This window comes from Grus americana, chromosome 7, assembly GCF_028858705.1.
Source record: "Grus americana isolate bGruAme1 chromosome 7, bGruAme1.mat, whole genome shotgun sequence".
Classification (NCBI taxonomy): Eukaryota; Metazoa; Chordata; class Aves; order Gruiformes; family Gruidae; genus Grus; species Grus americana.
This window is the reverse complement of record NC_072858.1, coordinates 33,742,176-33,755,889: the sequence shown is the minus strand read 5'-3', so window position 1 is coordinate 33,755,889 and position 13,714 is coordinate 33,742,176. Positions and strand designations below refer to the sequence as shown.

The window sequence follows — 13,714 nt, the reverse complement described above, 5'->3', positions numbered from 1 at the left end:
GTGTCAGCAATAGCTTTGTGCTCTGAAAAAATACTGCAATGAGTTCTCTTAAATGTGTATGTTCTTGTTTACTTGCTGTCAACACAGGACTGGGTTGTTGTTCCCTGTTAAAAACCATCTTTGAAACTCTGGTTGTTTTCTGGTGATGCTACTCTTGTTCATAAATTCATTTCCACTAGTAATTTCAAAACTATTAAAACATTTATTCGGGGGATTTTGTGAAGCAATTTCTTGCAGGAGAAGGTTTTGTTAGATTCAGATGTTTTATGGTACTTGATATATACTATGGTACTTGATAAATACTATAGTATTTTTAGCACAATAATATCAATCTTCAGGGTGATAAACATCTTTGCTGATGCTTTATATATGAGCCCCAGCAGTACAGAACTTGATGCAATCCTGCTAGTTTCTGTGCGCAACAGTTTGCAGAGCAGAGCGAACTGAAAAATCTTGCTGCTGTTGAGCTGTGGCATTAGCAATGTGCTGGTCTGCGGTACGCTCTGCCCTTCTGCGTTGCAATGGAATGGTATTTACTCTTTCTTTACAGGGTTTTGTTAGAAGTTGCATAGAAACTGGTCTTTCTGTTAGTACATACATTGTTTATTGAAGGTGTATTTGAAATGGAGTTGAGCGATGGAGAAGGGGTATCGTATATATTTGTTTTGTAAGCTTTTTTCCTTGCTGATGTTGTTTATGGTAAATTCTGATTCTCATTTCATACATCTAAGTCTCCTGTAGGTTGCTATGTATGTTTTAGGTGTAAGGGATAAACAAGCTCTACTTCACTGCATGTTTTTCTTGTAATTTGCTATCCAGAACAGACACTTTAATTAACATTGTATAGTAATGGCTTATTTTAGCATCACATGCTAGGGGAGATTACTGTATAGGACTGGTAGGCAGTATTGTTGGCCATAGCTTGTTTCTGTAAGCATACAATAAACTGAATTTCACTTTAATGGTTCAAGTAAAAACTAATTCTAAATCTGTGTTTATTAAAATAGTAAAGGTAAACTCTTTTAGCTCAGTTTGAAAAGCATTAATTCATTAGTGAAATATCATTATTTTCTTTGATTAAACAATGATGTGTTTTCCAAACATACTTTATTCTGATGCTAGGAAACAGCGGTAATTTTCAGATTAAAATATACTACGAAGTCTGGCTAAGGTGAAGTAAAATTTTCAAATAGTTCTGTTGGTTTTATTTTTGTCAAAAAATTAGAAGTCCTCCCATGATGGTCAGATTATCAAGGTTCTTCTACAGAATTCCAACTCTCTAGTGCACCATGGCTTTGAAAGCCAGAAAAATAGTAGTTCAGTTCTGTAACTGCACAGTGATTGTGTGAAAATGGCATATTTAATCTGCAGTGTTATATATTTGGTAATTTCTTCTCACTTCAAGAAAAAAACTGAGGTATGTTCTGTTTTCTCTCCCCGCCCCCCCCCCCGCCCCGTTCATCTCAAAGACCCCATACAGCTAAGAGTATTCTCACTGTTACTTACTGTTTTCATCCTGTTTGTATGTGTAAATCCTGATCCTAGCCTTGCCCCATGGTGGTTTAGATTCCATCTCCTGTTTCAAAACAGAATTATGTATTTAAAGTCAGTACTTGAATCTAGTTTAAAACTCCTGATAACAATTGTAGGGCTCCGATGTGTAGTTTTTACTTGCAGATTTTGGTGCTTGGGCTGGGAAAAGCAATTTTCCCATTGGAATCTGAGCAAATCCTTAAATCTGGAATATGCAGAGTGACGAACAACACACTTTGTAAACTAATTTACATTTGCTGTGTACACCATTGAATACATTTCATCTAGACAGCCCCAACAAATGCTATCACGGAACTTTCCATGTCATTTCACAAACTTGTAACAGCGAATACAGAGGAGGAGGAGAAAGGGAGCACTGGTAAATGTGGAGGCCAGTGGCTTCTCTGTTCAGCCCCACTGGTTTGTGTGGGCCACACAGCACTGCTGCCCGTGTCACTTGGCATCACGTCTGGGAGAAAGAAGACAAGTTTTCTTCGGTGTTTCTCCAGTAACAAACAGCAGTGTGTGTAACATCTGCTCTGGTTTGCTCTGCCTTGCCTTTGTGGTTTGTAGTAATGCAGTGAATTACAGACTGGATCTGGAGTTACCAGGTCATACACACGACAGCAGAATCAAGCGGAAAACAAGATATGGCAAGTTATGGTCAGCGGGGAGATTCAGCTCCTGTAGAACAACGTGACCAACCCAACACAGCCGAGTATTCACTGATGCTGTTTGCTGATAGTTCTGATATATTTCCAGATCGTGCTTAAAATTGTCTCCTAGCAGGTTTCTCACCTCCTGCCTTTGAGAACTGTTAACTCTCCTGTGTGCAATTGCCCTTGTGAATTTGTGAAGTGCTAGCTAGGTTTTTCTCTTTCTTAACAACCAAAACTACCTCAGCCAGTCTCTGGCTCTAAGGAGATGTTTGAATTCTTTGGCTTACTGGTTCCATTGATTCTTTCTCATTGTACCAGGGCCAATATGTTTCACAGCATTTCTACAAAGAGGTGTCAGGACGGATTATTCTGTAAATGTTAAAAGCTCTCCTGGTAAACTGCTATGACAAAGCTCATGTGATGCCTCCAACCAGCCCTGCAGAACTGACTCTTACCAGGTTTATGGCTGTGTTGCAAATCTTGCCCCAGGAGTTGTCTTAGTACCTGGAAGCTCTTTAGATAATTTCTACTGACCCTTCAGACTCTCTATCTGTCACGTGAGCTACATGGGCTTTTCCAGCCAGAGCCTCTCTTCAACAAGGTATTTAGGTGTGTAAATTGGAAGTGGTTCTTTGCTTCTGACAGAGGTCATAATCACTGCTAGGAAACGTATACTTTGGCACTTAAAAACTGATAAATGTCTGTAATTCCTGTAAGAATCCTGAACAATGTGTCAAAAATTTCAAAACTGTAGCAGACAGCTTTAAAACTAGCCATTTAAATGGCCTTTTAAGCCTACAAAAGTGTAAACTGTATTATGTGTGGGATTTGCAATACTTGCAGTGTAAATTGGTGTCTATCTGCGTATATTTTTGCCACCTCAGGAATCGCTTGCCGGTTTACCTCAAACAATATTTCAATTTAATGATGTTCAAACTTCCAAAGGAGAATTATTTTGGTTTTGAATGAGAGATGGATTCAAAGAGGTATAAAGTGGAAAGGCAGAAAGAGAGTAGGAAATTTCTGACTTCACTGTACTGAAAGCTCTTAATAAGTTGTTTAGCTACAGAAGAGGCAGTGTAACTTTTCTGATGTTCCTATAGCTTGTTTACTACAGTATTTTTAGGGAATATTTGTGCATTACACTTCTATTGACATGCAGTTTGCTCCACTTTATTACCAGTAACTTCCACTTCACCACATCTGATTGAAGCATATTTACATAATATTTTTGTAGTGAGCTTGTTTTGAGTGAATACAATCTCTCTCCCTAAAAGCAGCAATATTATCTGATTTAGGTTCATAATTTTTTTCCCCATCTGAAATTATAGACAAATAAATACCCTTTAAAAATGTTTTGAAGAGGATTGCTGGATTATTTTCCTCTCCTTTCTGGATCCTGATTCTAAAATCAGATGCACACGGAAAACAGGAGGTGGACCGACTGACATATTTCATGCAGTGATCTGAAGAATGTGACTTTGGCATGGAAATGGCTTTATATTTGAGCCTGAGATGTGCTCATATTATCTCCATGCTCATTGGGTAGTCAGTTTCTGAGAGAAAAATAGCAGGGAGGAGATCAATGGCATCTCATCTAGCTTGACATGTAAGAGAGTTATTATCTTCAGGTGAACATAAACATAAGAAGAAACCCTCGAAGCACATCCAGCCCTTCTCCAGCTCTTTGCGACTGTGGTAGCAGCTATGAAGGCCAGTGATTTATTTTTCATTTGTAAGTGTATGATAGGAAAACTTTAGAGAGAGAGATGAGTCATTACAGGCTCAGGAGTTTTTTCCCTGAATTTGAAATAAACTTCTAGAAGTTGAGGCTGTCAGCCTGGAGAATGAATCTTGAATTTTAGATGCTTAAATCTTTTGCCTTCAACTGTATCGGATCCTTTTCATTGATTATACATGTGAGTTGGTGACAAAGGACCTGGTTCTCTTTGCAGTTCTAATGGAGTACAGTGATTTTACTGGTTTTAGGATCTTGAACAGTGTCCCCCAATTTATGTTGTCATTCAAGTTTATCTTTTCATACAGGGCAGTCTGATAGCTGAGAAGTCAGTATTAAAGGAATCTTATTTTTCCATTAAAAGAAAATAATTCATATGATTTGTTGTTCATGCATTCTTGAAAACATTGTGTGTGTCGTGCAGATGTACATCCATTTTGTAGTCCTGGAAAATTAGGATCTTGCTTTTGGTGTTACTTATTTAACACATTCATATTAGTAATTGTTTTCATAAATTCTTTAGGTGAAGCTGGCACGTTAAACTTGTGTTTCAAAACCTTATCTGTGCAAACCGGCAAAGAGTATTGGAAGTTGCGTAGACCATCACCTCCTGTCTGAACATTGTCCCTGTAGGAAGAGTTTGATCTCAGTTCAGGTGTCTTCTGTTGGGTTGTCAGATGTTACTTTTGTTAGAATTGCAGTTAAATTATTCTGTATTTGTTGAATATCTGTGGTAACAAGTAAATAATAGAGATGACAGTTTTAGGGACATTTTCAACTTGGATGTTATGTTCAACAGGTATAACATGTTACACGCGGATGATAGGCAAGGGTTTCCCATCTTGCTCTGTATGTGTTTTTCTGCCTTGGAAATCACAACCCCCTTTGCTCTTTGTAGAAAATCAAAAGAATAACAGCTACTTTTAATTTCTGTCTTGTGCTTGAACTTTCTTAGGAAGCAGTCATTCAGGCATTTAAAGACACCCAGTGCTGGATTAGTTGCATTATAAATCACAGGATTGACTAGACTTATAGTCTGCTGGAGAAGACTGCACATGTAAAGTCTAAGCAACTTGTACAGTAAGAAAGCTGCATCATAGCTTCACAGGAGATGTTTGTCATTGCCAGCAAACAACTCGCTCTAGACCTCTCGATGCTGTTAAAGGCAGTGATAAACACCTCTTGTACTGAAAGCTGTGAAATGTTCTTGTATGTACCAGCCTTAAAATCTCAGGCTCTGGGTCCTTTTCAACCATCTTCCACTCCAATACAGGTGGTTCATTTTCAGTGGTAGCAGTGAGCACAGATTCAGCATTTTGCCAAGACAGACTAGAGGTAGAGTGGTACAAGAGAGTGGATCTTAAAAATGGGTATATACTAAATCTGCATGTCAGAGACTTACCTTGTCTTGTGGTCTAGGAAGGAAAGAGGCTTATTTGTGTGCTTGGATGTTTTCCTGGTTTGGTCCAGGATTTCTAGAAAGGAGGAGCTGAATCTAAAATGTGTTTTCCATTCTGTTTTGAACTGCTTAAATGTGTGATTTTCAGGAAGTATTTTATTTTCTCTACAAGCACGTTAAGATTGACTACTGTACAGGGATAGAGTCTCAGTTGTTGCAAATACAGTTGGTTATAGATTCACATGTAATTTTTGCAGAAATATGAGGTGGTTTAGTCTTCACTGGTGTGACCAAGAAGAGGGGTTTCATGCAGCCTGAAACCGGTCTCTTTTTTAACTTGTTGAAAATGTATTGTAGTTATAGTTGGAATAGGGCCAGTTATAGGGACATTCCAAATAGTAGAATATTTTTGGCTACTTTGTCATGCACAATACAATAATATAATCAAAGAAAGTTGATAATTAAGTTGCATGATAGGGCAAACAATTAGAGGGATTTGGTTGGTTTTCAGCCAATAATTAAATAATTTCTTATTCTGCAATCATATTCAAAATAGCTGGCCTTCCCTAGCCAAAAGATTTTTTCCTTTAAATTGTCAGGCAGTAGGAATGGAGATTTTCCTGTTGCCCTGTGGTTGTGTTTAGGGCTGTGATCCCAAAAGCATCTCTCTGAAGGATAATTAACAGCAGAACTGCAGATAGCAGTTGGCCCCAGGCTGTCACATTCTTATCAGAAGAAAACACGTCTGGTAGTATGGTATGTAAAGCATGAGTACAGCCGTACTTGTTTGCACAAAGGTAATCATCATCTCATCCAGTGCTACCAGCACCCTTTCTAATAAAGAAGATACAAGTGATTTATTTTTTTTTTTTAATACAGATTTAGTTATAAGGTAGTAGGGAGATACAAAGGATACAGCCGCTTGGGTGATGGATGAAGAGTTTCCCCAAACAAATGATATGGCTGGATTATTTCACGATTCAGATATTGCTGTTAAGTGGCCAGTATGGTTTATTTGAAATAAAATTTTATCCCTTACCACGTGAGTGTAACATACTTGCTTGGAGGAAAATTCTAAATTAACCTAGGAGCAAAATCTGTGAAATGCCAAGGACCTCCAATTTCCAGTGTAGTGCTTAGTGCCCATCAGAGTTAGCCTTACTGTAAAAAAACCACCATCAGTTGCAGTAAGCCTGCCATTATCACAATAAGCAAAAATGTTATCATCTGTTTCCTCAGATCATCTCATGCTGCTACAAGACTAGTTTTGTTGAGCACATTTCCAAATGGAAGTAACATAAGTTCATCCCTCAAAATGAGGTCATTGCCTCCCCCCACAACAAATGTTAGGCATGGTTAGCATCTTTTTGTTGGGACTCAAGCCAGAATGTATCCTGCTCCAGCACAATGGGAACCTGCTGGGGGTTTCCCTTCACAACAGCTACTGTTAAAGATGGAGTGAAAAACAAAACCCTGCTCCCAACGTGAAAAAAAGACTGGATTTTTAATCTGAAAAAGAAGCCACAGTAAGCAGAACACAAAGGAAAGAGAGATGAGCATAATAAAAATACTATCAGTATGGGAGAGGGCCTGTGCTCATTGAAAATAATGGCTTTGCACTTTTGAGGGTTCACTAAATAATACGTATTCTCTGTTTTCTGAGAGGACCCTCTCTAGTCCCATGGAAAAGCCAAGCCAGAACCTGGGTTGACAGTCAGTGCAAATTTCCTAATAGTTTGTGTCTTTACTCATGCTAAATAGTCTCTTACTTCACTGGGAGCACTTGGAGAAAAAGACAGTGAATATTTATTTGCTAGCGTGAGTCAGCATCAGCATTTTCTGTTTTAAAATGGAGGCTTAAGATATAATATCCAAGTGACTTAGGAGTTAGTTTTTCCTGTAATAGAAATGTTTTTAACTCATGTTGCTTTTCCTCAAAATGGGGAAAGGATTCTCAGGTTTTAGCTCTGTACATCACAGGCTCTGCCATCCATCGTGTGGCAGGACTAGAGGACCTTAGGGCAAAGAAAGGTTGGGAAATGGAGTACTGCTGCCAGCACGGCTTCAACAGCCTCAGCCCTTCCCAGAGATGTCTCTGGGATGAAGGCTGTTGAAGTGAGCTCCAGACTGGAAAATCTGTTGTGGGCTGCAAGCAGCCCACAGTTTGCAAGCTCATCAGCCTGCTTTACATTAGAGAATTGAATTTTTATAGCATAGTACATTAAAGGGGAATACACAAATTTAAAAGAAATACACATTGCATAAAAACTGCATTCATTAGCCAATCATCTGCATTTATGCATTTCTTAAAACTAGAAATAGTCCCTTTTTCTTCCAAGAAAGTACGGGGGGAGGGGGGAGAAGTCAAGCTGTCTGTGAAGAAAAAGCTTGATATTATGCACATGTCAGTACTGGTACTCTCTTAAACCCCCTGTTTATGAAATATTGTCTGAATAGCCATTCCAGAACAAAATGCCATGCACAGGATCTGAGTTCTTCTCTCCAAGAATTAAAACGCTTGTAAGAATCTTGGTTTTTAATTTGAGGCTGGGTATAAAGATTGAAAAGGTAGCATCGCCAGGGAGCAGGGAAAGGCTTTGGGGACACAGCCTGACAACAGGAATCCTGTGCAACCACACAGGAAGGGCTGCAATCTTTGTGGCTGACTGCAAGAACATCTAAGATTCAGGGTGCTTTGATGTATGTCCCATGCCTGTTGTTCTCTTGATATTTGTCAAGACAGTGGAGAATCAAAAGGCAATTTTCGTCTTCGTTTCATGTTGGGACTGATTTTTTTTTTTTTTTTTTAAAGGATCTAAATAGATTGCCAGCATACAGAATGCCTCTCTCAGGAATGTTTGAGGTTTAAGTAATTAGGATTGGAGAAAATTTTTATTAGGTCTGTTAAGAGAATGTCCTGTAGACATGCTGTCTGTGTGGAATCTTTCAGACACCAGCTAGCATGGAAGGCGGAAGTGGGTATATCAAGAATAGTTACCCATGGAGGGAGCACTTACCTGTGCCGGTGTTCTGAGTGATGGTTGGAAACCTAAAATCCTTTTTTCCCCTACTGTGTTTTTTAATGCATTTAATATAACAGGTCCTTGATCAGCCTGTGACATGGGCTCCCAGGCACGATGGCAATCCAGATAAATAATTATTAACATTATTGTTACGCTTGTTTGATCTTTTAAATCCTTCAGCGATTTGAGCTTGGGCTCTGATGCTGCTCTTGTGTGTGCAATACAGAAGCAATTACAGGCTCTATCAGGGACTCCAAGAGCCTTTGTTTTAAACAAAATAGTGCTAATTGGAAATGACATTTTTCTACTCTATTGTGGTATTTTGAAAAAATGAATTTAGGCTTAAAATAGAAATGTAAAGTTGAGAGAATTTTAGAATCAGAACTATGAAAGCTTTTGTTTGATGGTTTCGATCAATGTTTACTGACCCCTGCACTTAGCTTTTCTAAAAGTTGGATGACATTCATTGGTGTTTCTGGGTTCTGGAAGTACAATGTCATAAAAACAAGGGTATTCAAGGCATTTTGCAAGGTAGAAAAAGTGGGTAAGACCATTCTCTACCTGAGCAGGTCTGAAGTAATGCCTTAGCTCTAGGGAAAGTGGCAGCTGGCATTGCTACTTTTAGAGAGGCTGGAATTGCTTTTGATTTCCAAAGATGTTGGCTCTTCTTTCTCTCTAATGTTATTGCTTGTTTCTGCTTATGGCAGAGACTGTTATGGGTGGAGAGAATCCCAGAAGCCCTGTGGAACATTTTGCACAATTGTACAACCTCAGTCTGTTATCCGTTTGTGCAAATCTTAAAATTTCTGTGCATGGTGGCCCAGAAAGGGTGAGTTAACCAACTGAGGTGAGTTAACCCAGCCTGAGGGCTTGGGAGCTTTAGCCAAGGTCAGAAAAAAAGGTTTTCCTCTTTCTTGGTGCATGGAGATGTGTTACACCCTGGCCGCTGAGGCAGCTTATGCAGTTTCACACGCTAGCTCACATCACATTGAAGTAACTGGAAACCAGTAAGGTGGAAACTGGAAGTGCCAGCTTGGATCAGCTGAAGTGTGGGAGAGTTTGTGTTACCCCCAGCGTGCTGTTAAATGGCAGCTTCTCCTGGTGCTTCCTAGTTGTCATTGTAGTCCCTGTGCACGTTGGCGCTGCTTTTTTCTGTATGGTGCCGGAAGCCTGTCCCTGTCTGAGCAGCAAGAGTCCCAGCACCCCACTAGCCCAGCCACTCAGGTGGCAACCAGGCTGCTGGTGTCAGTGATGCTTCTGGACAGTTTGAGCAAAGGAGTGAGGTTTGAGTGGTGACTGGCAAAGGAGGGCATGCTGTTTGCTTGAGGGATTTCAGGAATAGGTTTGTGCATCACTTAGCAGCACCTGAGCTAGCTTGATTTGAAATATTTTTATACATCCCCAGGCTGGAAGTGTGACCTAACCTTTGTCCTTCCTCCCATTAGCAAGCAAGTGCTCCCAAGAGAAGTCCTTAAAAGACATAGGCATTGCTCTCCCTCTACAGGGAAACAGCAGTTAGCTATTCATGTGAATATCATCTATTTATCACTCCTCCTCCCCCATTTTGTTTGAGCAAATAGAAAGGTTTAAATATTTCTCTGTGTGAGCAGTGTTTCTTGTCTGGCATGCATTAATGTGACTGGTGGGAACTGATTTTCCATAGCAAGCTTCTCTGGTGCATCCCTTCCCCACCCAGAAGCAGCTGTAAACAGCTGATGTAAATTATCATCCTCCTGCTGACTGTGCCAAACAGCCACGCCACGCCATTACACTGGGACAAAAAGGGCTCCTGGTCTATTAACTCCTCCCTCATACCTTTGGTAATGCTGATAAAACGCTGACCCGTTTTTTACCCCAGTGGCTGCTGTTGCTAAGCACTGAGAAAATGACCTGTCTCCTGGAATAATCTGCATTGCACAGTTCAGATGATCTTCCAAATGAAAGTGTTTTACCGCACCTCTCAAGGCAGCCCCTCTTTCCCATAGTCTTTACAGTTCTGACCATGTAGTTTGTGGTAGCACCTTGTTTTTGATGGAGCCTAATTAAACATTGGTATTTGGGGGCCCTTTGGTTGGAAGCACATCACAGAGGTTGATTTGTAATGATCAGCGTGGCGTGCTTGGAAAAGAACAATTAAGAGCAGGGAAGGTTGTAAGCTGGTAACTTACCATCACAAAGTGGAATGCCATGTGCGCAAAACTCAGGAGAAAATGACGAGTCCGTAAGTAATGGTTCTCTCCTTGGAGGAGAGAGCTTGCTGTATTGAAACTGCTAGGATAATAGTCTTGTAGTACAAGTCTGGTAAAAGAAAGCAGACTTCATACCCACTTTTCATTTTGCTGTCGTTATGCCCAAGATTGCTTCATCCTGCAGGCAAAAGTGACTTCAGATGGGCTTGAAGCAATGTTTGCACAGAACATCCAGTTTGCAGCAGCTGCATTGATAGGAGAGGAGAAAAGTCTATAGCAAATCCAGAAACTGGGGAATGAAAAAAAAATATTTGAGCACTGGATGAGTAACTGAGCTTTGGTGCTAGGTTGTTTTATGTTTCTCTCAGCAATTACTGCCTTTAATTTTTTCTCTAAAGGTAATTGTTGCACTCTTTTAGAACCTTAAGGATCATAAAGCACTTAAAGTTGTAGCGATGTAAGCCTGTGATGAAATGGTACTGGGGGGGGGGGGGGGGGAAAGACAGTTCCTGTTATAATAATGGAGAAGAGGGTACAAAAGATGTGTTGACTGCCCAAGATGCCAGGGGAAGCTGTGGCACAGATAAAATCAAAGATTACACGATTTGCCCCTCTTGAAAGCTAACCCAGTTCATTCCACTTGCTCCAAGGCAGGATCAGCATTATCTAAACCGTCCTTGGTAGATATTTGCATAACTTGTTGTTAAAACCCTCTGGGGATGGGAATTACTTTCGGTGATCTCTTTCATGACTTAACCATCCTTTCTGCCATCCTTACATTCAAGCTGAAGTCATCTTAAAGCAAATTTGCCCAGCTATCTTTAAAGCAAGATCTGAAAAAAGAAAAAGCAAAAAAAAAGCAGTTTAGAAAATAGCACCATACCTAGGGATTTCTGGCTTCTTCACTGAATGTGAACAGATATTGTAAATAAAGTGTGCATATAAGAGGGAGGATGGAGAAAATAAAATGTAATCAGACATTAGATTTTTAAATGCCTTAATTTGTAGAACCATGTTTTTTCATTCAGGTAGTCCAGTCCTTCAATGTTGAGTATTTTCGTTTTTTTTTTAAATCTGTCATGTGAGATCTCGCGGTACTGGTCTGGTCTGTTCAGCTTGGACATTAAAGGTGGTGTGACACTTTTGGAAAGAGCAGAGTGGTTTCCATGGAGTCCTACCCTGAGCCTCACCATGTTTGTCTTCCATGCTGGGTACCAGATGTGTCCCTGGCTACTAGCCTTGCGTGTTAGACGATGCTGCATAATTCACGTTTATGTATGAAGTCAAATCTTGTACTGCCTAGTCAGGCGGACAGCCTATTTACAGCAGAGGGAGTTTGCATAAGCAAGGAGGGCAGGATTTGACCCATATTTGATAAGGCAGTTTGGGATCCTTTCATGTCTAGTTAAATGTACGTACAATACGTTGTATCATTGGTAACTCATTTGCCAAGGGAATATATTTTTATACTGTGCTGTAATTTCTAATGAGACTTTTCCTTTTTTTCTTGTAGTCTGACACAAATGCAAGTTACCTGAGAGCTGCTCGAGCTGGCAACTTGGAAAAGGCTCTCGACTACTTAAAAAGTGGAGTGGACATCAACATTTCAAATCAGGTTGAAGAATATTTTGATCAAATTTGCTGGATAAATACCTTTCTCACTGTTTCTCAAATCTGTCTTTATATTTGCACTTCATGTCAGTGGTAACTTATGTGGATTTTGATGAACCATGTTTACATATTTTATCCAATTAAAACTTCTATTTTTACCCCTTACCAAGACATCATTTCACTTCCACTTGGAGAATGTTGTGTTGTTTCACATTTTCTTTCATTCCATTTGTATTACATCAGATCATGGGACAGCACTCAGAACTTGAGACCCTAGAGCTAGTGTATACTGACTTAATTCATACTCTTTCCTTGTAATCTAGTTCTTGTAAAGTTTACCTAAGAATAGTTTTTGGAAGCAGTCCTCTCACTGGGATATAACAATTGTCTCCTGATATGTTTTTTGCTACACTAGAAAGACTTTGCAATCTTTTCCATTGCTTTTTTTTTTTTTTTTTTGAATCAGAATGGGTTGAATGCTCTCCATCTCGCTTCCAAAGAAGGGCACGTAGAAGTTGTCTCTGAACTGATACAGCGAGGTGCCAGCGTGGATGCAGCGACAAAGGTTAGTCAGGCCTATCTAATTGTCCTCTTGTTCACGCCGATGGCATGGGTACAAAGTGTCAGCCAATTGATTACTGACATTACTGCAGCAGTAATTGCCTATTTTCCACTGGTGAAGTGGTCTCAATAATTGTTTAATAGAAATCTTTGAGATTATAGTAAATGTCACAGGTTACTAGGGATGAGATTTACTGAACAAATTGTAGATTCACGTCTTGGTTCCTGTCCATATCTTTTAGAATAACTTACCCATTAGAAGTACCCAGAAAGAGTATTTTATTGCAAGAAATAGTATATTTTAAAGTGGAACATACAGTGTCATGTATTCAAGCTCAAGTTTTGTACTCTTTTCAAATATTACTGTCTCTAATTTCAGAAAGGAAACACAGCATTGCACATAGCATCCCTCGCTGGACAAGCAGAAGTAGTCAAAGTGTTGGTTACAAATCGGGCCAATGTCAATGCACAGTCTCAGGTAAAGTAATGTTTGTCTATTCGGTACCGTCAAAAACTTTGCTGACGTTAAAATCCTTCTCCCCTTATAAACTGTAATATTAGTAAGTATATTTGGTAGATCTCATTGTGTTAATGCTGGCCCTTGAAAATAGGGTTTGATAGAGTCAGTAAAATGAATGTAATCCTGCTAACATTAAAAACCATTCTTTTTTGTCTGTTCCACCCACATAGGTAACTGACAACAGGTGCAAGGACAAAGTTTAAACACACAGCTGCCATTTTATTAATTAAGCAGGCATTTTAGTTAGTGTAATGTTAAGTTCATTCCCACCTGGTAACTCAACATGCAATTAAAACTTTAAATGCTTCCAGTTCTCTCCCTTCTGCTCTACCCCTTGCCAGGTGGTCAGTGTATCATGGTCTTATCAAGTCTTGTCTTCCCCCTAGGCATGACAGTGCAGTGAAATCCCAGGTTGTGCTCGGGTCTTCTCCCACATGGGATGTCAGCCTTCAGTTGGGATTAACTCTGAGTTGCCCACCTC

The 13,714-nt window shown here is 39.7% G+C and overlaps 1 protein-coding gene across 8 annotated transcripts in view; it reads left to right on the top strand.

The window, feature by feature from the left end:
- ANK3 (ankyrin 3) overlaps positions 1–13,714 on the top strand; it is a 371,936-nt gene that overhangs the window by 209,272 nt on the left and 148,950 nt on the right. For all 8 annotated transcript variants that reach the window (XM_054832579.1, XM_054832581.1, XM_054832573.1 and 5 more), the window contains 3 exons: positions 12,055–12,156; positions 12,619–12,717; positions 13,093–13,191. In XM_054832579.1, the coding sequence (XP_054688554.1) occupies positions 12,055–12,156; positions 12,619–12,717; positions 13,093–13,191 (300 nt within the window). The remainder of the gene's footprint in view (positions 1–12,054; positions 12,157–12,618; positions 12,718–13,092; positions 13,192–13,714) is intronic.